The 13,808-nt window shown below is 43.1% G+C and overlaps 1 protein-coding gene across 3 annotated transcripts in view; it reads left to right on the top strand.

Moving 5' to 3' along the window:
• The window catches only part of GPLD1 (glycosylphosphatidylinositol specific phospholipase D1), a 120,858-nt gene that overhangs the window by 102,469 nt on the left and 4,581 nt on the right, over window positions 1-13,808 (top strand). For all 3 annotated transcript variants that reach the window (XM_063725390.1, XM_024248181.3, XM_054557286.2), the window contains 4 exons: window positions 6,049-6,225; window positions 6,608-6,768; window positions 9,926-9,952; window positions 10,078-10,128. In XM_063725390.1, coding sequence (XP_063581460.1) covers window positions 6,049-6,225; window positions 6,608-6,768; window positions 9,926-9,952; window positions 10,078-10,128 — 416 coding nt within the window. The remainder of the gene's footprint in view (window positions 1-6,048; window positions 6,226-6,607; window positions 6,769-9,925; window positions 9,953-10,077; window positions 10,129-13,808) is intronic.

Here is a 13,808-nt window from a genome sequence, read left to right as displayed (position 1 = left end):
TCGCACGACTACACTCCAGTCTGGGCAACAGAGTGAGATCCCATTTTTTAAAAAATAAATAAATTATATCAGGAAATTCAGCCAGATATCAGGCAAAATTCACCCCCGATATTTCACGTAGGTTCTTTTCTGTTTTCCCTAAGCGTCGGCTGGTTTGAGAAATAAAGGGACAGAGTACAAAAGAGAGAAATTTTAAAGCTGGGCGTCCGGGGGAGACATCACATATCGGTAGGTTCTGTGACGCCCCACAAGCCGCAAAACCAGCAATTTTTATTAGTGATTTTCAAAGGGGAGGGAGTGTACGAATAGGGTGTGGGTCACAGACATCACGGGCTTCACAAGGTAATAGAATATCACAAGGCAAATGGAGGCAGGGCAAGATCACAGGACCACAGGACCGGGGTGAAATTAAAATTGCTAATGAAGTTTCGGCACGCATTGTCATTGATAACATCTTATCAGGAGACAGGGTTTGAGAGCAGACAACCGGTCTGACCAAAATTTATTAGGCAGGAATTTCCTTGTCCTAATAAGCCTGGGAGCACTATGGGAGACTGGGGCTCATTTCATCCCTACAGCTCTACCATAAAAGACGGCCGCACCCAAAGGGGCCATTTTAGAGGCCCACCCTCAGGGACACATGCTCTTTCTCAGGGATGTTCCTTGCTGAGAAAAAGAATTCAGCGATATTTCTCCCATTTGCTTTTGAAAGAAGAGAAACATGGCTCTGTTCTGCCCAGGTCACTGGCAGTCAGAGTTTAAGGTTATCTCTCTTGTTCCCTGAACATTGCTGTTATCCTGTTCTTTTTTCAAGGTGCCCAGATTTCATATTGTTCAAACACACATGCTCTACAAACAATTTGTGCAGTTAACGCAGTCATCACATACATCCTCCTCAGTTTACGAAAATGACGGGATTAAGAGATTAAAGTAAAGACAGGCATAGGAAATCACAAGGGTATTGACGGGGGAAGTGATAAGTGTCCATGAAATCTTCACAATTTCTGTTCTTCTCCTGGCTTCATATTGTTGTGGGTACTTGACTTCCCACAACAAAATAAAAATAGAAAATAAGTTTAATTATAACTTTTATGTATGTATATAATATGCTAATTTATAACATGTGTATATAAGTATGCTAACATATGATATAAATGTATATAATATGTATATATTATATATACATGTATGTGTCTATATGTATATATAATATATGAATGTATATATAACTATATTATATATAAATATAAATTAATGTCACAATCAGGTTATTGTTATTGATATATTTCACCCACATTGTTCAGATTTTCCCATTTTACTTGTATTTTACTTGTATTTCACCCACACAGTTTGTGGGGCCCAGTTCCAAATAAAAATGCAGGGCCCCTTGTTAAAAAATTGTTGACAATTTCAAGTCAGAGACAGGACAACATGAAGACAGACATAGGTTCTTTCGAAATGCAGTGCCTGTGTGACCACATGGGCACATGCCCTGCATTTATGTCCTAACCACTTAGCTTCTCTTGGCACTACAGCTTTTCAAGTCTTGGAATCAGGTTAGACACAACTTCCCTCATTTCCTAATCCACAGCAATTTTTGCATAGTACCTGCATTTTATCACAACCATCCCTGAATACGCAGCTTTGCAAAGATGTGGCATCACTGAAAGGAATGCAGGGCTCTCGTGTCGTAACTGTGACCGGCCTCCACCTAGTAGTTCATGTGGTGTCAGATGTCACTGTTATCTTTGAAATGTCAAAATATCTACAGCATCTTTGCGAGTTCACTGAAGTGCTTCAGTGTGCAGTTTGGGAATCACAGCTATAAGGCACAGATTAATCTAAATTTGAGATTTTTGATATACTTTTTTTTGAGACAGAGTCTCGCTCTCTTGCCCAGGCTGGAGTATAGTGGTGTGATCTCAAGCTCACTGCAGCCTCTGCCTCCCAGGTTCAGGCAGTTCTCCTGCCTCAGTCTCCTGAGTGGCTGGGACTACAGGCGCGCACCACCATGCCCGGCTATTTTTTTTGTATTTTTAGTAGAGATGGAGTTTCACCATTTTGGCCAGGCTGGTCTCAAACTCCTGATCTCAGGTGATCTGCCCGCCTCGGCCTCCCAAAGTGCTGGGATTACAGGCATGAGCCACTGCACCCAGTCACTACCATTTTATATCAGGGACTTGAACATTGTGGATTTTGGTACCTGTGAGAGGCCCTGGAACCAATCCCTCATGGATACTGAGGGATGGCTGTATTATTTATAGTAATAAAAAGCTAGAAATAGCCTAAATGTGAAAAGAATCAGATTTAAAATTTTATAATCCACAAAATCTCCATTTTGTTTAAAATGTATGTTTATAGATATCTGCCTACCTACCTACCTATCTCACTTTCCAGAAAGAAATATATGTAGTATATACATTTTCTTCTTTATGCTTTTTTCTTTAATAGATGGAGTCTTGCTATGTTGCCCAGGCTGGCTATGAACTTCTGGGCTCAAGTGATCCTCCCGTCTCAGGTTCACAAGTAGCTGGGACCACAGGCATGTGCCACCACACCTGGATTATGCTTCTTATTTATTTATTTATTTATTTAGTATTTTTCACACTTTTGATAATGATCAAATATAAAAGATCTTCTTGACATCTTCATAGTTTTGACTATTTTGCAGTAATCCTGAAAGCTGGTGACATTAAGTAACTTACAGTTGATAATTTTTCTTTTTAAGCCATAGGGTCTTGCTCTATTGCCCAGGCTGGAGTTTAATGGTGTAATCACAGCTCACTGTAACCTTGAACTCCTGAGGTCAAGCGATCCTCCCACCTCAGCCTCTTGAGTAGCTCAGACTACAGGCACATGCCACCACACCCTACTTTTTGTAGTGATGGGGTCTCACTGCATTACCCAGGCTGGTCTTGAACTCATGAGCTGAAGTGATCCTCCTGCCTCAGCCTCTCAAAGTGCTGGGATTATAGGCATGAGCCACCATGCCCAGCAGGTTTATAGTTTTTCTGAGACACAAATATGAACCACATTACAAGATGATATCCTCTTTCCTGTGGTTTTCAAGAGAGTAGAGTTGGTGAGATGCACCTGTATTTTACAATAGCTCTTTTGTTTTCTGCTCCCTCCCCTGGAAGAAAAGTTCCACATGAGAAGTAAAACACTTGTGTGTTTATTTAAAAAATACTCGCCATCCCCGCATCCCAAACACAACCCTAGGGACTAGTGCTCGTGGCAGAAATGAAGGCAATGTGGAGGTCTAAAAGATAATGGTCCTTAATTAGGGGGTTTAAGCGTTACAGAAAGAATTCTATGTTAACTAGAAGGTATAAGCATTACAGAAGGAATTCTATGTTAACTAGAAGGTATAAGCATTACAGAAGGAATTCTATGTTAACTAGAAGGTATAAGCATTACAGAAGGAATTCTATGTTAACTAGAAGGTATAAGCATTACAGAAGGAATTCTATGTTAACTAGAAGGTATAAGCATTACAGAAGGAATTCTGTGTTATGTAGCATTCTAGAATTTGTGAATTCGTAAAGGCCTCTGCATGTAGCCCTTTTAAAAGCCAAAGTTCTTCAGAATTATTTTCAGTACTGAAATAATATAGAAATGCCTACAACATTACCTCATTTTTTTCTCCTTAATTGTCTAAATGTGTATGATAATCCATTGTTTAATTTGCATGATTGAGAGGGTGAGGTGTTTTGAATGACTGAAATTTCCAAGTGTCTAGATTCTTCTGTTTTAATTCTGAAGAATTAAGAAAACACTTTGATGAAATTATTTTAAATTATATGCTTCTGTTCTTTAACAGACTGTGACGCATGTTAGAGATTTGGGAGTATTGATTAATTACAATTCTTCCTCATCCTTGTGCATTTCAAATCATTTCTGAAATAGATTCATGAATCATTCAGAGGGATATCAAAATATGTACTTTTGAAGAGCTGACATAGTTGGATTAGAGAACACAGTCTCAATGGGCAACCCTATTCAGTCTTCCTAATTCTTGCTCCAAAAGCTATACCTTGGGGTGACTTCTCTGAGATTCTCCCACATGCAGTGGGGCCAGTGTTCATCCTGTGGCGGCAGAGCCAGAGGGAGAAGCCTCAGGTACCCTCTTGCCATGGAAGGACTGAAGCAGGGAGTAGACAGAGAGCTGGAAGTGTTACTGTATTCCTGGGCGCTCCAGGGAGCTCATGGTTCCTTTAGGAAGCACCAAAAGAAAGGGAATGTGGCCGGGTGCGGTGGCTTGCACCTGTAATCCCAGCACTTTTGGGAGACTGAGGCAGGCGGATCAGGAGGTCAGGACAATCAAGGCCATCCTAGCTAACACAGTGAAACCCCGTCTCTACTAAAAATACAAAAAAATTAGCTGGGCATGGTGGCGCGTGCCTGTAGTCCCAGCTACTTGGGAGGCTGAGGCAGGAGAATCGCTTGAACCCAGGAAGTGGAGGTTGCATTGAACCGAGATCGCGCCACTGCACTCCAGCCTGGGTGACAGAGGGAGACTCAATCTCAATAATAAAAAAGAAAAGGAGTGAAGATTTTCTCTTATTTCAACATTTCTTGATATTTTGGGCTTTCACTCTGAATATTAACTATTGTACTGGCACATTGTTCTCTTAGGAGACATATGTGTTAGGTCAGGTTGTTTACCGTGTATCAGAAAGCTTCAGATTGCTGAGCTTTTAAAATACTGTTTCTTATTTCCTACTGTTTTCTAGCTGTTATATCTGACTGTTGTTGCTGACTCTGCTTTGAGCCCTCAGTGACTTCTAGCGGACAGTTTCCCATAAACAAGGCACAAGTTTGTCCGAAAACACAGGTCGAATTAGCTCAGTTTAACACACAAAACTCAGTGGATGCTGACGTGAGATTGTATCCAAGCACTGATACTTTGTCAGTGTACAGCAAACTTCTCAGAGGGCCACCAGCCCCACCAACCCACAGGTGCCATTTATATTTCTGAAATCAAAGCTGTGTTCCAAATAATAAAGTTTACAGCGAAATTCCAACAACTAACTTTGAGTTTGTTCAAAATTCATTAATTCAAAAAACACTTTATTAAATACTTGTACAGAACCAAGCACCATGCTAGGTACAGTGGCTAGAGAGACAGAGACGTGACCCCATTGCTTGTGGAATGGGTGCCTGATGCAGGAGACACAGAAGTGAATGCAGAGCGATGCTGCCCTGCCATGGGTATTCGGAAGGCACTGGGCACAGCTCATGTCCACTGTAAAATGCTTACCTGAACTCAGAGGTCCTGGGGTCAGGACACAATCACTTGCCCATGTTTTGTAGGCCCCAGCTGTCTGCAGTTCTTGTGGTTCTGCAGTGTTTGTGCCCAGAGCTAAAGTCCCACTGGACTCGGTGTTACTATGTACGGGAGCACATGGAAGCGGCCTCTTCTCTAGACCAGGGAGATTAGGAAAGGCTTCCCAGAGGAGGACACCTGAGCCAAATTCTGCAGGGTGAGCAGGAGTAGCCAGCAGAGGGATGTGGACAGGGGGAGCACGAGGAGCATATGCCTCTATTACAGGCAGAGAACACATCATGTCCAAAGGCCCAAATTTAAGACATAGATTGGGCTGTGGTTTAAGTTCATTTATGGTGAAGTGTGGGTGAAAGGGTTAATGGCGCTAGATCCCCAAGTGGGAGTTAGATTCTGTAAGGCCTTGTGAAGAGTTTGGACTCCATCCAGAGTCCACTTGCGTTTGGATGTGTCAGTCATGGGGGTGACCTAGGCAGTTTGTGATATGAGAAAATAAAAAGGTGGTTGTGTGGAGACTGTATTATGGGGATAAGACTGGAAAAAAGAATATCTGCCTGGAGGGAAATCACTGAAGCTCTCTTGTGTTTGTGCCTTGGTGCCCAAGCTGGTTGTACCTCCCTGACTGCCGGAGATGACCAGCACCAAAACCGACTGTCCTGTAGGATCCTGAGTGATCAGTGTCACTTGAGGATGGGGTGCTATTCCGTGTTCTGTAATGCCTTCATTTTTGTGAGGCCAGCAGGAACTGTGGTTCGTTTCAGATGACATGTCTAAGATGGCATTCCTGACCGTGACCCTGCACCAAGGCGGAGCCGCTCGCATGTACGCACTCACATCTGACATGCAGCCTCCGCTGCTCAGCACCTTCAGTGGAGACCGCCGCTTCTCCCGATTTGGTGGCGTTCTGCACTTGAGTGACCTGGATGATGATGGCTTAGGTAAGAAAGGAACTGGACCCTTTGACAAGAACTGAGTCCCTTTGCCCAGTGGGGGGGTCCCCTAATTGGATCATCTGGGCTCTGCCCTTATAATTGACAGCCCAGTGGCCCAAGGACCTATAGACAGATCTTGAATCAGGTAAGACCAGAGAGGGAGTTGCACTTCTTGAAGGTGGTAATATGAGAATCACCTGTAGTAATTGCTGTTGATGAATGAAGTAGGAAACAAAAGCCTTTGCCTTTGCCAGGATGAAATCACGGCAGACTAAAGGAGACACTAGTATTATTTGCAGGAGGCTGGGTTAGGATCCAGTAGCGGAACAAGGAAAAGATGACAGTGAGGAGTCAAATACTTCCTTCTGCCGGTTTTTATTGTTTTCAGATGAAATCATCATGGCAGCCCCCCTGAGGATAGCAGATGTAACCTCTGGACTGATTGGGGGAGAAGATGGCCGAGTTTATGTATATAATGGCAAAGAGACCACCCTTGGTGACATGACTGGCAAATGCAAATCATGGATAACTCCATGTCCAGAAGAAAAGGTAAAGTGTTCTACAAAATTCTATACCTTATTGGGAAAGGATCACTAATTGCTGATTCCTCGTTAACTCATGTCCACTATAAAATGCTTACCTGAATTCATACAACCTGGGGTCAGGACACCATCATCTGCCCATGTTTTGTGGGCCCCAGCTGCTTGCCGTTCTTACAGTTCTGCAACATTTGTGCCCAGAGCTAAAGTCCCACTGGACTTGGTGTTATGTAGGTCCCTGGTCACACAGCCTGCCACTGCTTGGTTAGGCACCCACAGCACAGAAGAAAGAAAACAGGCCATGGCCATTGGAGTTTCTCTTTTTAAAATAGAGACAGGTTACTGTTCCATTGCCCAGGCTGGAGTGCAGTAGTATGATCATGGCCCACTGCAGCCTCAAACTCCTGGGCTCAGATGATTCTCTTGTCTCAGCCTCCCGAGTAGCTAGGACTACAGGCATGTGCCACCACACCCGGCTAATCTTTTTATTTTTTTGTAGAGATGGGGCCTCACTATGTTGCCCAGGCTGGTATTGAACTCTTGGGCTCAAGCTGTCCCTCCACGCGGCCTCCCAAAGTGCTGGGATTACAGGCATGAGCCACCATGCCCGGACAGCCACTGGAGTTTCATTCAAATGTCCTCTCTTTTGCTTTTTGTTTCATTTGTTTGTTTATTCCTTTTTTGGGGTGAGTTTCCTTAAGTTACATTTCCTGGGCCTAAAACATTTGGCCATTATTTAACTGTTTTTTTTTTGAGACAGAGTCTGGCTCTGTCACCCAGGCTGGAGTGCAGTGGCACGGTCTTGGCTCACTGTAACCTCCGCCTCCCAGGTTCAAGCCATTCTCCTGCTTCAGCCTCCCAGATAGCTGGGACTGCAAGCATGCACCACCATGCCCAGCTAATTTTTTGTATTTTTAGTAGAGACAGGGTTTCACCATGTTGGCCAGGCTGGGATTACAGGCATGAGCCACCATGCCACACCTATTTTAAAAAATTTAAAATTATTTTTTAAATTGCAAAATTAGTGGAAGTTTACTATGAAAATTTTAGAAAATACAAAAATGTACAAGGAAGAGAAAAATTATCTACCTAAAATTCCACTCTGCAGAGCTAATACCTGTTTACCTTTAGAGCGGATCCTGCTAGTATTTTTCCTATGAATTTAATTACTACTATTTATTGTGCATTTAGTATGCATATGCTAAGAACTATGTATCATTTAATCCCCATAAAAGCTATGAAATTGGCTGGGCGCGGTGGCTCACGCCTGTAATCCCAGCACTTTGGGAGGTTGAGGCGGGCAGATCATGATGTCAGGAGATTGAGACCATCCTGGCTAACACGGTGAAACCCGGTCTCTACTAAAAATACAAAAAATTAGCCGGGCTTGGTGGCAGGCGACTGTAGTCCCAGCTACTTGGGAGGCTGAGGCAGGAGAATGATGTGAACCTGGGAGGCGGAGCTTGCAGTGAATCGAGATCGTGCCACTGCACTCCAGCCTGGGCAACAGAGCAAGACTCCGTCTCAAAAAAAAAAAAATGAAATTAATATTATGCCCATTTACAGATTAAAAAAATTAAAGATCTCAGCTGAGTGTGGTGGCTTACACCTGTAATCCCAGCACTTTGGGAGGCTGAGGCAGGAGGATCCCTTGAGCCCAGGAGTTCAGGACCAGCTTGGGCAACATAGGGAGACCCTGTCTTTTTTTTTTATTTTTAGTTTTTGAGATGGAGTCTCGCTCTGTCGCCCAGGCTGGAGTGCAGTGGCGCGATCTCGGCTCACTACAAGCTCCGCCTCCCAGGTTCACGCCATTCTCCTGCCTCAGCCTCCCAAGTAGCTGGGACTACAGGCACCCGCCACCACACCTGGCTAATTTTTTTGTATTTTTAGTAGAGATGGGGTTTCACCGTGTTAGCCAGGATGGTCTTGATCTCCTGACCTTGTGATCTGCCCAAGACCCTGTCTTAAAATAAAAAAATTAAAGATCAGAGAGGAAGTTTATTCAAGGTTACACTGTCAGGAAGGACATGGCACAACAGGGATTTGAACCAAGATCTGATTCTAAAGCCTACCCTTAAGTATTACACTATGTATGTGCATATTTTGGTTGACAATTGTGATCCTATTGTGCATAATTTGTGCATAATTTTGTAACTTTTTTTTTTTTTTAACGAAGTCTCACTCTGTCATTCAGGCTGGAGTACAATGGCATGATCTTGGCTCAGTACAACCTCCGCCTCCCAGGTTCAAGCGATTCTTCTGCCTCAGCTTCTTGAGTAGCTGGGACTACAGGCGCACACCACCATACCCGGCTATTTTTTGTATTTTTAGTAGAGACAGGGTTTCACCACGTTGGCCAGGCTGGTCTCGAACTCCTGACCTCCAGTGATCCGCCTGCCTCAGCCTCCCAAAGTGCTGAGATTATAGGTGTGAGCCCCTGTGCTGGGCCGTAACTTGATTTTTCTTTCTACCTAACAATATACCGAGAACATTTTCTTATGTTATCTGATATTCTTATATAATATGATATATACTGGCTGATGAGTATTTTATCTACAGATAAACCATAGTTTATTTACCCATTATTTAACTATTGTTAGTCAATTGTGGCATTTCCAATTTTCGTTGTTTTAAATAATATGGTAAATAGTCACATAAACGTTTTTATACATCTGGTTATTTTCTGACCTGTATTTCTATAAGTAGAATTTCTGGGGTCAAAGGGCATATACATTTGTAAGGCTAATCAAGAAATGTAGAAATGAGGCTGGGCGTGGTGGCTCATGCCTGTAATCCCAGCACTTTGGAAGGCCGAGGTGGGCGGATCACCTGAGGTGAGGAGTTCGAGACCAGCCTGGCCAACGTGGCGAAACCCCCTCTCTACTAAAAATACAAAAAAATTAGCCGGGCGTGGTAGTGGGCACCTGTAATTCCATCAACTCGCGAGGCTGAGGCCGGAGACTTGCTTGAACCTGGGAGGCAGAGGTTGCGGTGAGCTGAGATCGCGCCACGGCACTCCAGCCTGGGCAACAGAGCGAGACTCCTTCTCAAAAAAAAAAAAAAGGAAGAAATGTAGAAATGAGGGTATAAGGGTCTAATTAACATGGAGTTTAAAAAGCCACACAAACAGTAATAACATTATCTCTCTTCTCAATTTTTTTCTTCAGGCTCAATATGTATTGATTTCTCCTGAAGTAAGTATCCCTTGAAAGACTGAAGAAAGAGAAATTACCAAAACAGTGCCCCTTGGTTTATTTTAAATGGATAAAGTATTACACTATGTTCTCCAAAGCCCATTAACAGACTGCATGTTTTACAGGCCAGCTCAAGGTTTGGGAGCTCCCTGATCACCGTGAGGTCTAAGGCAAAGGTGAGCCCAAGGACTGAACTTCATTGATGTTTATGTTAGTACTACGGGTGGGATTTGGTGGTCTCACTTTTAGGTTTATTTCAGATTTTATTTTTATTTGAAAAGGAGAAGAACACACAAAAAGAAAGTAATATTCACATACAATCCCATCACTTCCTTGGTGGAAACTTTCCCTTTTTACTCTTCCTATTTTATCCTCTACAGCAGGGGTTGGGGCCAACTCGTCTGCCACCTAATTTTGTAAAGCCATTAACTAAAAATGTCCGCTCATGTTGAGATGGTTGAAAAGAAATCAAAACAGAATGTTTTGTAATATATGAAGTTTAAACGACGGTGCAGTTTCAGCGCCCACACAGTTGTAGTGGAACATAGCTGGGCTCGTCTGCTGTGGACTGCCCGTGGCTGCCGTCGTGCTGCAGTGGCAGAACTGACTGGTTGCTTTGGAGACTAATGCCCCACAAAGCCTAAAGTATTATTATCTGGCCTGTTCCCTAAAATTGTTTGCTGGCCCTTGCCCTAGAAAATAACCATTATTAATATTTTGCTATTTTCTTCCAGACTTTCAGAGTTTTTCTTTATTATTTTTTTATACAGAACCTTGCTCTGTCGCCCATGCTGGAGTGCAGTGGTGCAAATTCGGCTCACTGCAACCTCCACCTCCTAGGTTCAAGTGATTTTCCTGCCTCAGCCTCCCAAGTGGCTGGGATTACAGGTGCCCACCACCAGGCCCAGCTATTTTTTAAAAAAATTTTTTGTAGAGATGGGGTTTTGCCATGTTGTCAAGGCTGGTCTCAAACTCCTGGCCTCAAATGATCTGCCTGCCTCTGCCTTCCAGAGTGCTGGGATTATAAGCATGCACCACTGCACCCGGCCCAGAGTTTTTCTATGACTTCAGATATACACACACACACTTTTTTTTTTTTTTTTTTTTTAAGACAGAGTCTGGCTCTTGTCACCTAGGCTGGAGTGCAATGGTGTGGTCTTGGCTCACTGCAACCTCTGTCTCCTGGACTCCAGTGATCCTCCAACCTCAGCCTCCTGAGTAGCTGAGACCACAGGTGTGTGACACCATTCCACGCTAGTTTTTGTATTTTTAGGAGACAAGAGTTTCACCATGTTGCCCAGGCTGGTCTTGAACTCCTGGGCTCAAGAGATCCACCCACCTTGGCCCCCCATTTTTTTGGCTATTACAGACAATGCCATAGTGAACATTCTTGTACCTATCTGTAGCTTTTTATAATTGAGCAAATATCCCCACAGATGAGAATCTTAAAAGTAGGATTGCTAGATCTAAAAGTGTACACATTTTAAATTTCGATATGGCAGATTAAAAAGTTTAACCTTGGCTGGGTGCAATGGCTCACACCTGTAATCCCAGCACTTTGGGAAGCCGAGGTGGGTAGATCGCCTGAGGTCAGGAGTTCGAGACCAGCCTGGTCAACATGGTGAAACCCCAGCTCTACTAAAAATACAAAAAATAGCCGGGCGTGGTGGTGCATGCCTATAATCTCAGCTATTCAGGAGACAGAGGCAGGAGAATCGCTTGAACCTGGGAGGTGGAGGTTGCAGTGAGCCTAGATGGTGCCACTGCATTCCAGCCTGGGCGATGGAGGAAGACTCTGTCTCAAAAACAAAAAGTTTAACCTTAAAATACACCTGTAAACCACCGATTGCATTCATCCACTGTATAGCCTATAAGAAATAAAAACAAAGAGAAGGCAAAGTCCCTGTTCTTGAAAATAAGATTTATATACATGGAAAGTCAAATAAAATGCAAATTAGTATAGGATTAAATGCTAATGAGTAGTCTGAAGAATAAGTCTTAACAGTGGGTTGAAGGGCTGCAGAAGCCTTCATGGATTTATGTATATAACCAGTTCTGTAAGACTTGTTAAGTGCTGTGGACCAGGTTCCTGCGGACCAGGGTGGAAGGTGGGAGGAGGAAGAGGATTAGGAAAAATTGTGGTGAAACTGCCCTTTAGTGGCCAATAATTTAAGTGACCCATTTACAGGCAGGTCTAAAAATGTAGGATTAACCACACAACAAAAATATGGTTATTAACTTTACAGGAAAATTCTCGGAAGGTCTGATCACAGGGATCCTTTATATCACAAGCTTGGCTTATATCTAAAATTTCATTCGTTTCAAAAATTAGGCATTATCAAGAACCCATGTATTATATAAAACTATACATATATCAACTATAGCTTACATCAATTGAGAGTAGTGGTATATATAGATTATCTAAAAATAACTTATATTTTATTCCTTTTTGTAAAACACTGCAAGTGTACCTTCCTAATTATTGTTCACCTGGGTTAGTGTTAAAATTACTTCACTTTTCCAGCACATACCTAAGCTTGGGGGCATTGAGCGCTCTGGGTGTAAAGATAAATCAGATGTTGTGTTTCAAAAATGGGCATTGACAATCAGAGGATGATCAGAGTGGCCTTTTTCTGAGATTTGGGTACAAGTTATGTTCTGAAGATTCCTTCCTTTCTGTGGCATAAGAGCATTCAGTAATGAAATTAGTTTTAACAAACTAGAATTAGGATCCAGCATCTACTTAAGTAGTGCTCTCGCTGTCTCTGTATTTCCAGAACTTCTCATGGGGCTGCCTTCCATCAGCTCGGGAGCCTCAGCAGAGCAGTAACTGAGTGTGTAGTGAGCAGTGTTGTATCAAGCACCTGTGAGATAGACAAAGAAACCTGAGACATGGTCCCAGCCCCAGGTGCTTGTAGTCTAGGTGGGAAAATACAACAGGCCCACAAGACCATCCAGGTTGGTATATGATGACCAAGAGCCAAAGGAGGTCAGACAGCAACTGCAGCGGAAGTCTCTGCTGGTGGAGTCAGGGAAGGGCCTGCAGAGATCATGGGCCCGGAGCTGCATCTGGAAAGATGACTAGACTCTGACAAAACAGAGAGTAGCCGAAGGCCAGGCAAATTTAGTAAATGAGTAATTCCATAAATTGGGAAAGAGAGGGTGAATAAATTACCATTTGATTCTGTTTTCTTAAGTGTAGATTTTCCCTGTTAATTGACACTGGGTATTAAGGGATAAGATAAGCACAGGGCTAAGCATAGTGTCTGACCCATGATACAACCTCAACAAATTTTAGCTATTATTTCTGGATTTCATCAGTAGTTTTCAAAATTAAATGAGAAACTGTCATACCCTGCTCTGACCAAAATACTGTCAGCCAGTTTGATCACCCATACCTCATGTGCCAGCTTTGGTTCAGAATAACTTTTGTCAGTTCCCACAAATCAAATCCAACCTGGGAGTATGAAGATTTGCCACCACTGAAAATGTTTAAAGACCAGGCATGGTGGCTCACATCTGTAATTTCAGCACTTTGGGAAGCCGAGGCAGGTGGATCACTTAAAGTCGGGAGTTCGAGACCAGCCTGGCCAACATGGCGAGACTTCAGCTCTACTAAAAATACAAAAATTAGCCAGATGTGGTGGCACATGCCTGTAATCCCCGCTACTCAGGAGGCTGAGACATGAGAATCACTTGAACTTAGGAAGCAGAAGTTGCAGTGAGCTGAGATCGCGTCACTGCACTCCAGCCTGGGTGACAGGGCGAGACTCTGTTTCAAAAAAGAGGAAAATGTTTTAAAAACTTGTAGCAGGTTTTGAAGGCAATTCTGAAAGATGGGTCCTAAAATGTTTTA

This window comes from Pongo abelii, chromosome 5, assembly GCF_028885655.2.
Source record: "Pongo abelii isolate AG06213 chromosome 5, NHGRI_mPonAbe1-v2.0_pri, whole genome shotgun sequence".
In the NCBI taxonomy this organism is placed as follows: Eukaryota; Metazoa; Chordata; class Mammalia; order Primates; family Hominidae; genus Pongo; species Pongo abelii.
This window is presented reverse-complemented; position numbering and strand designations above follow the sequence as displayed.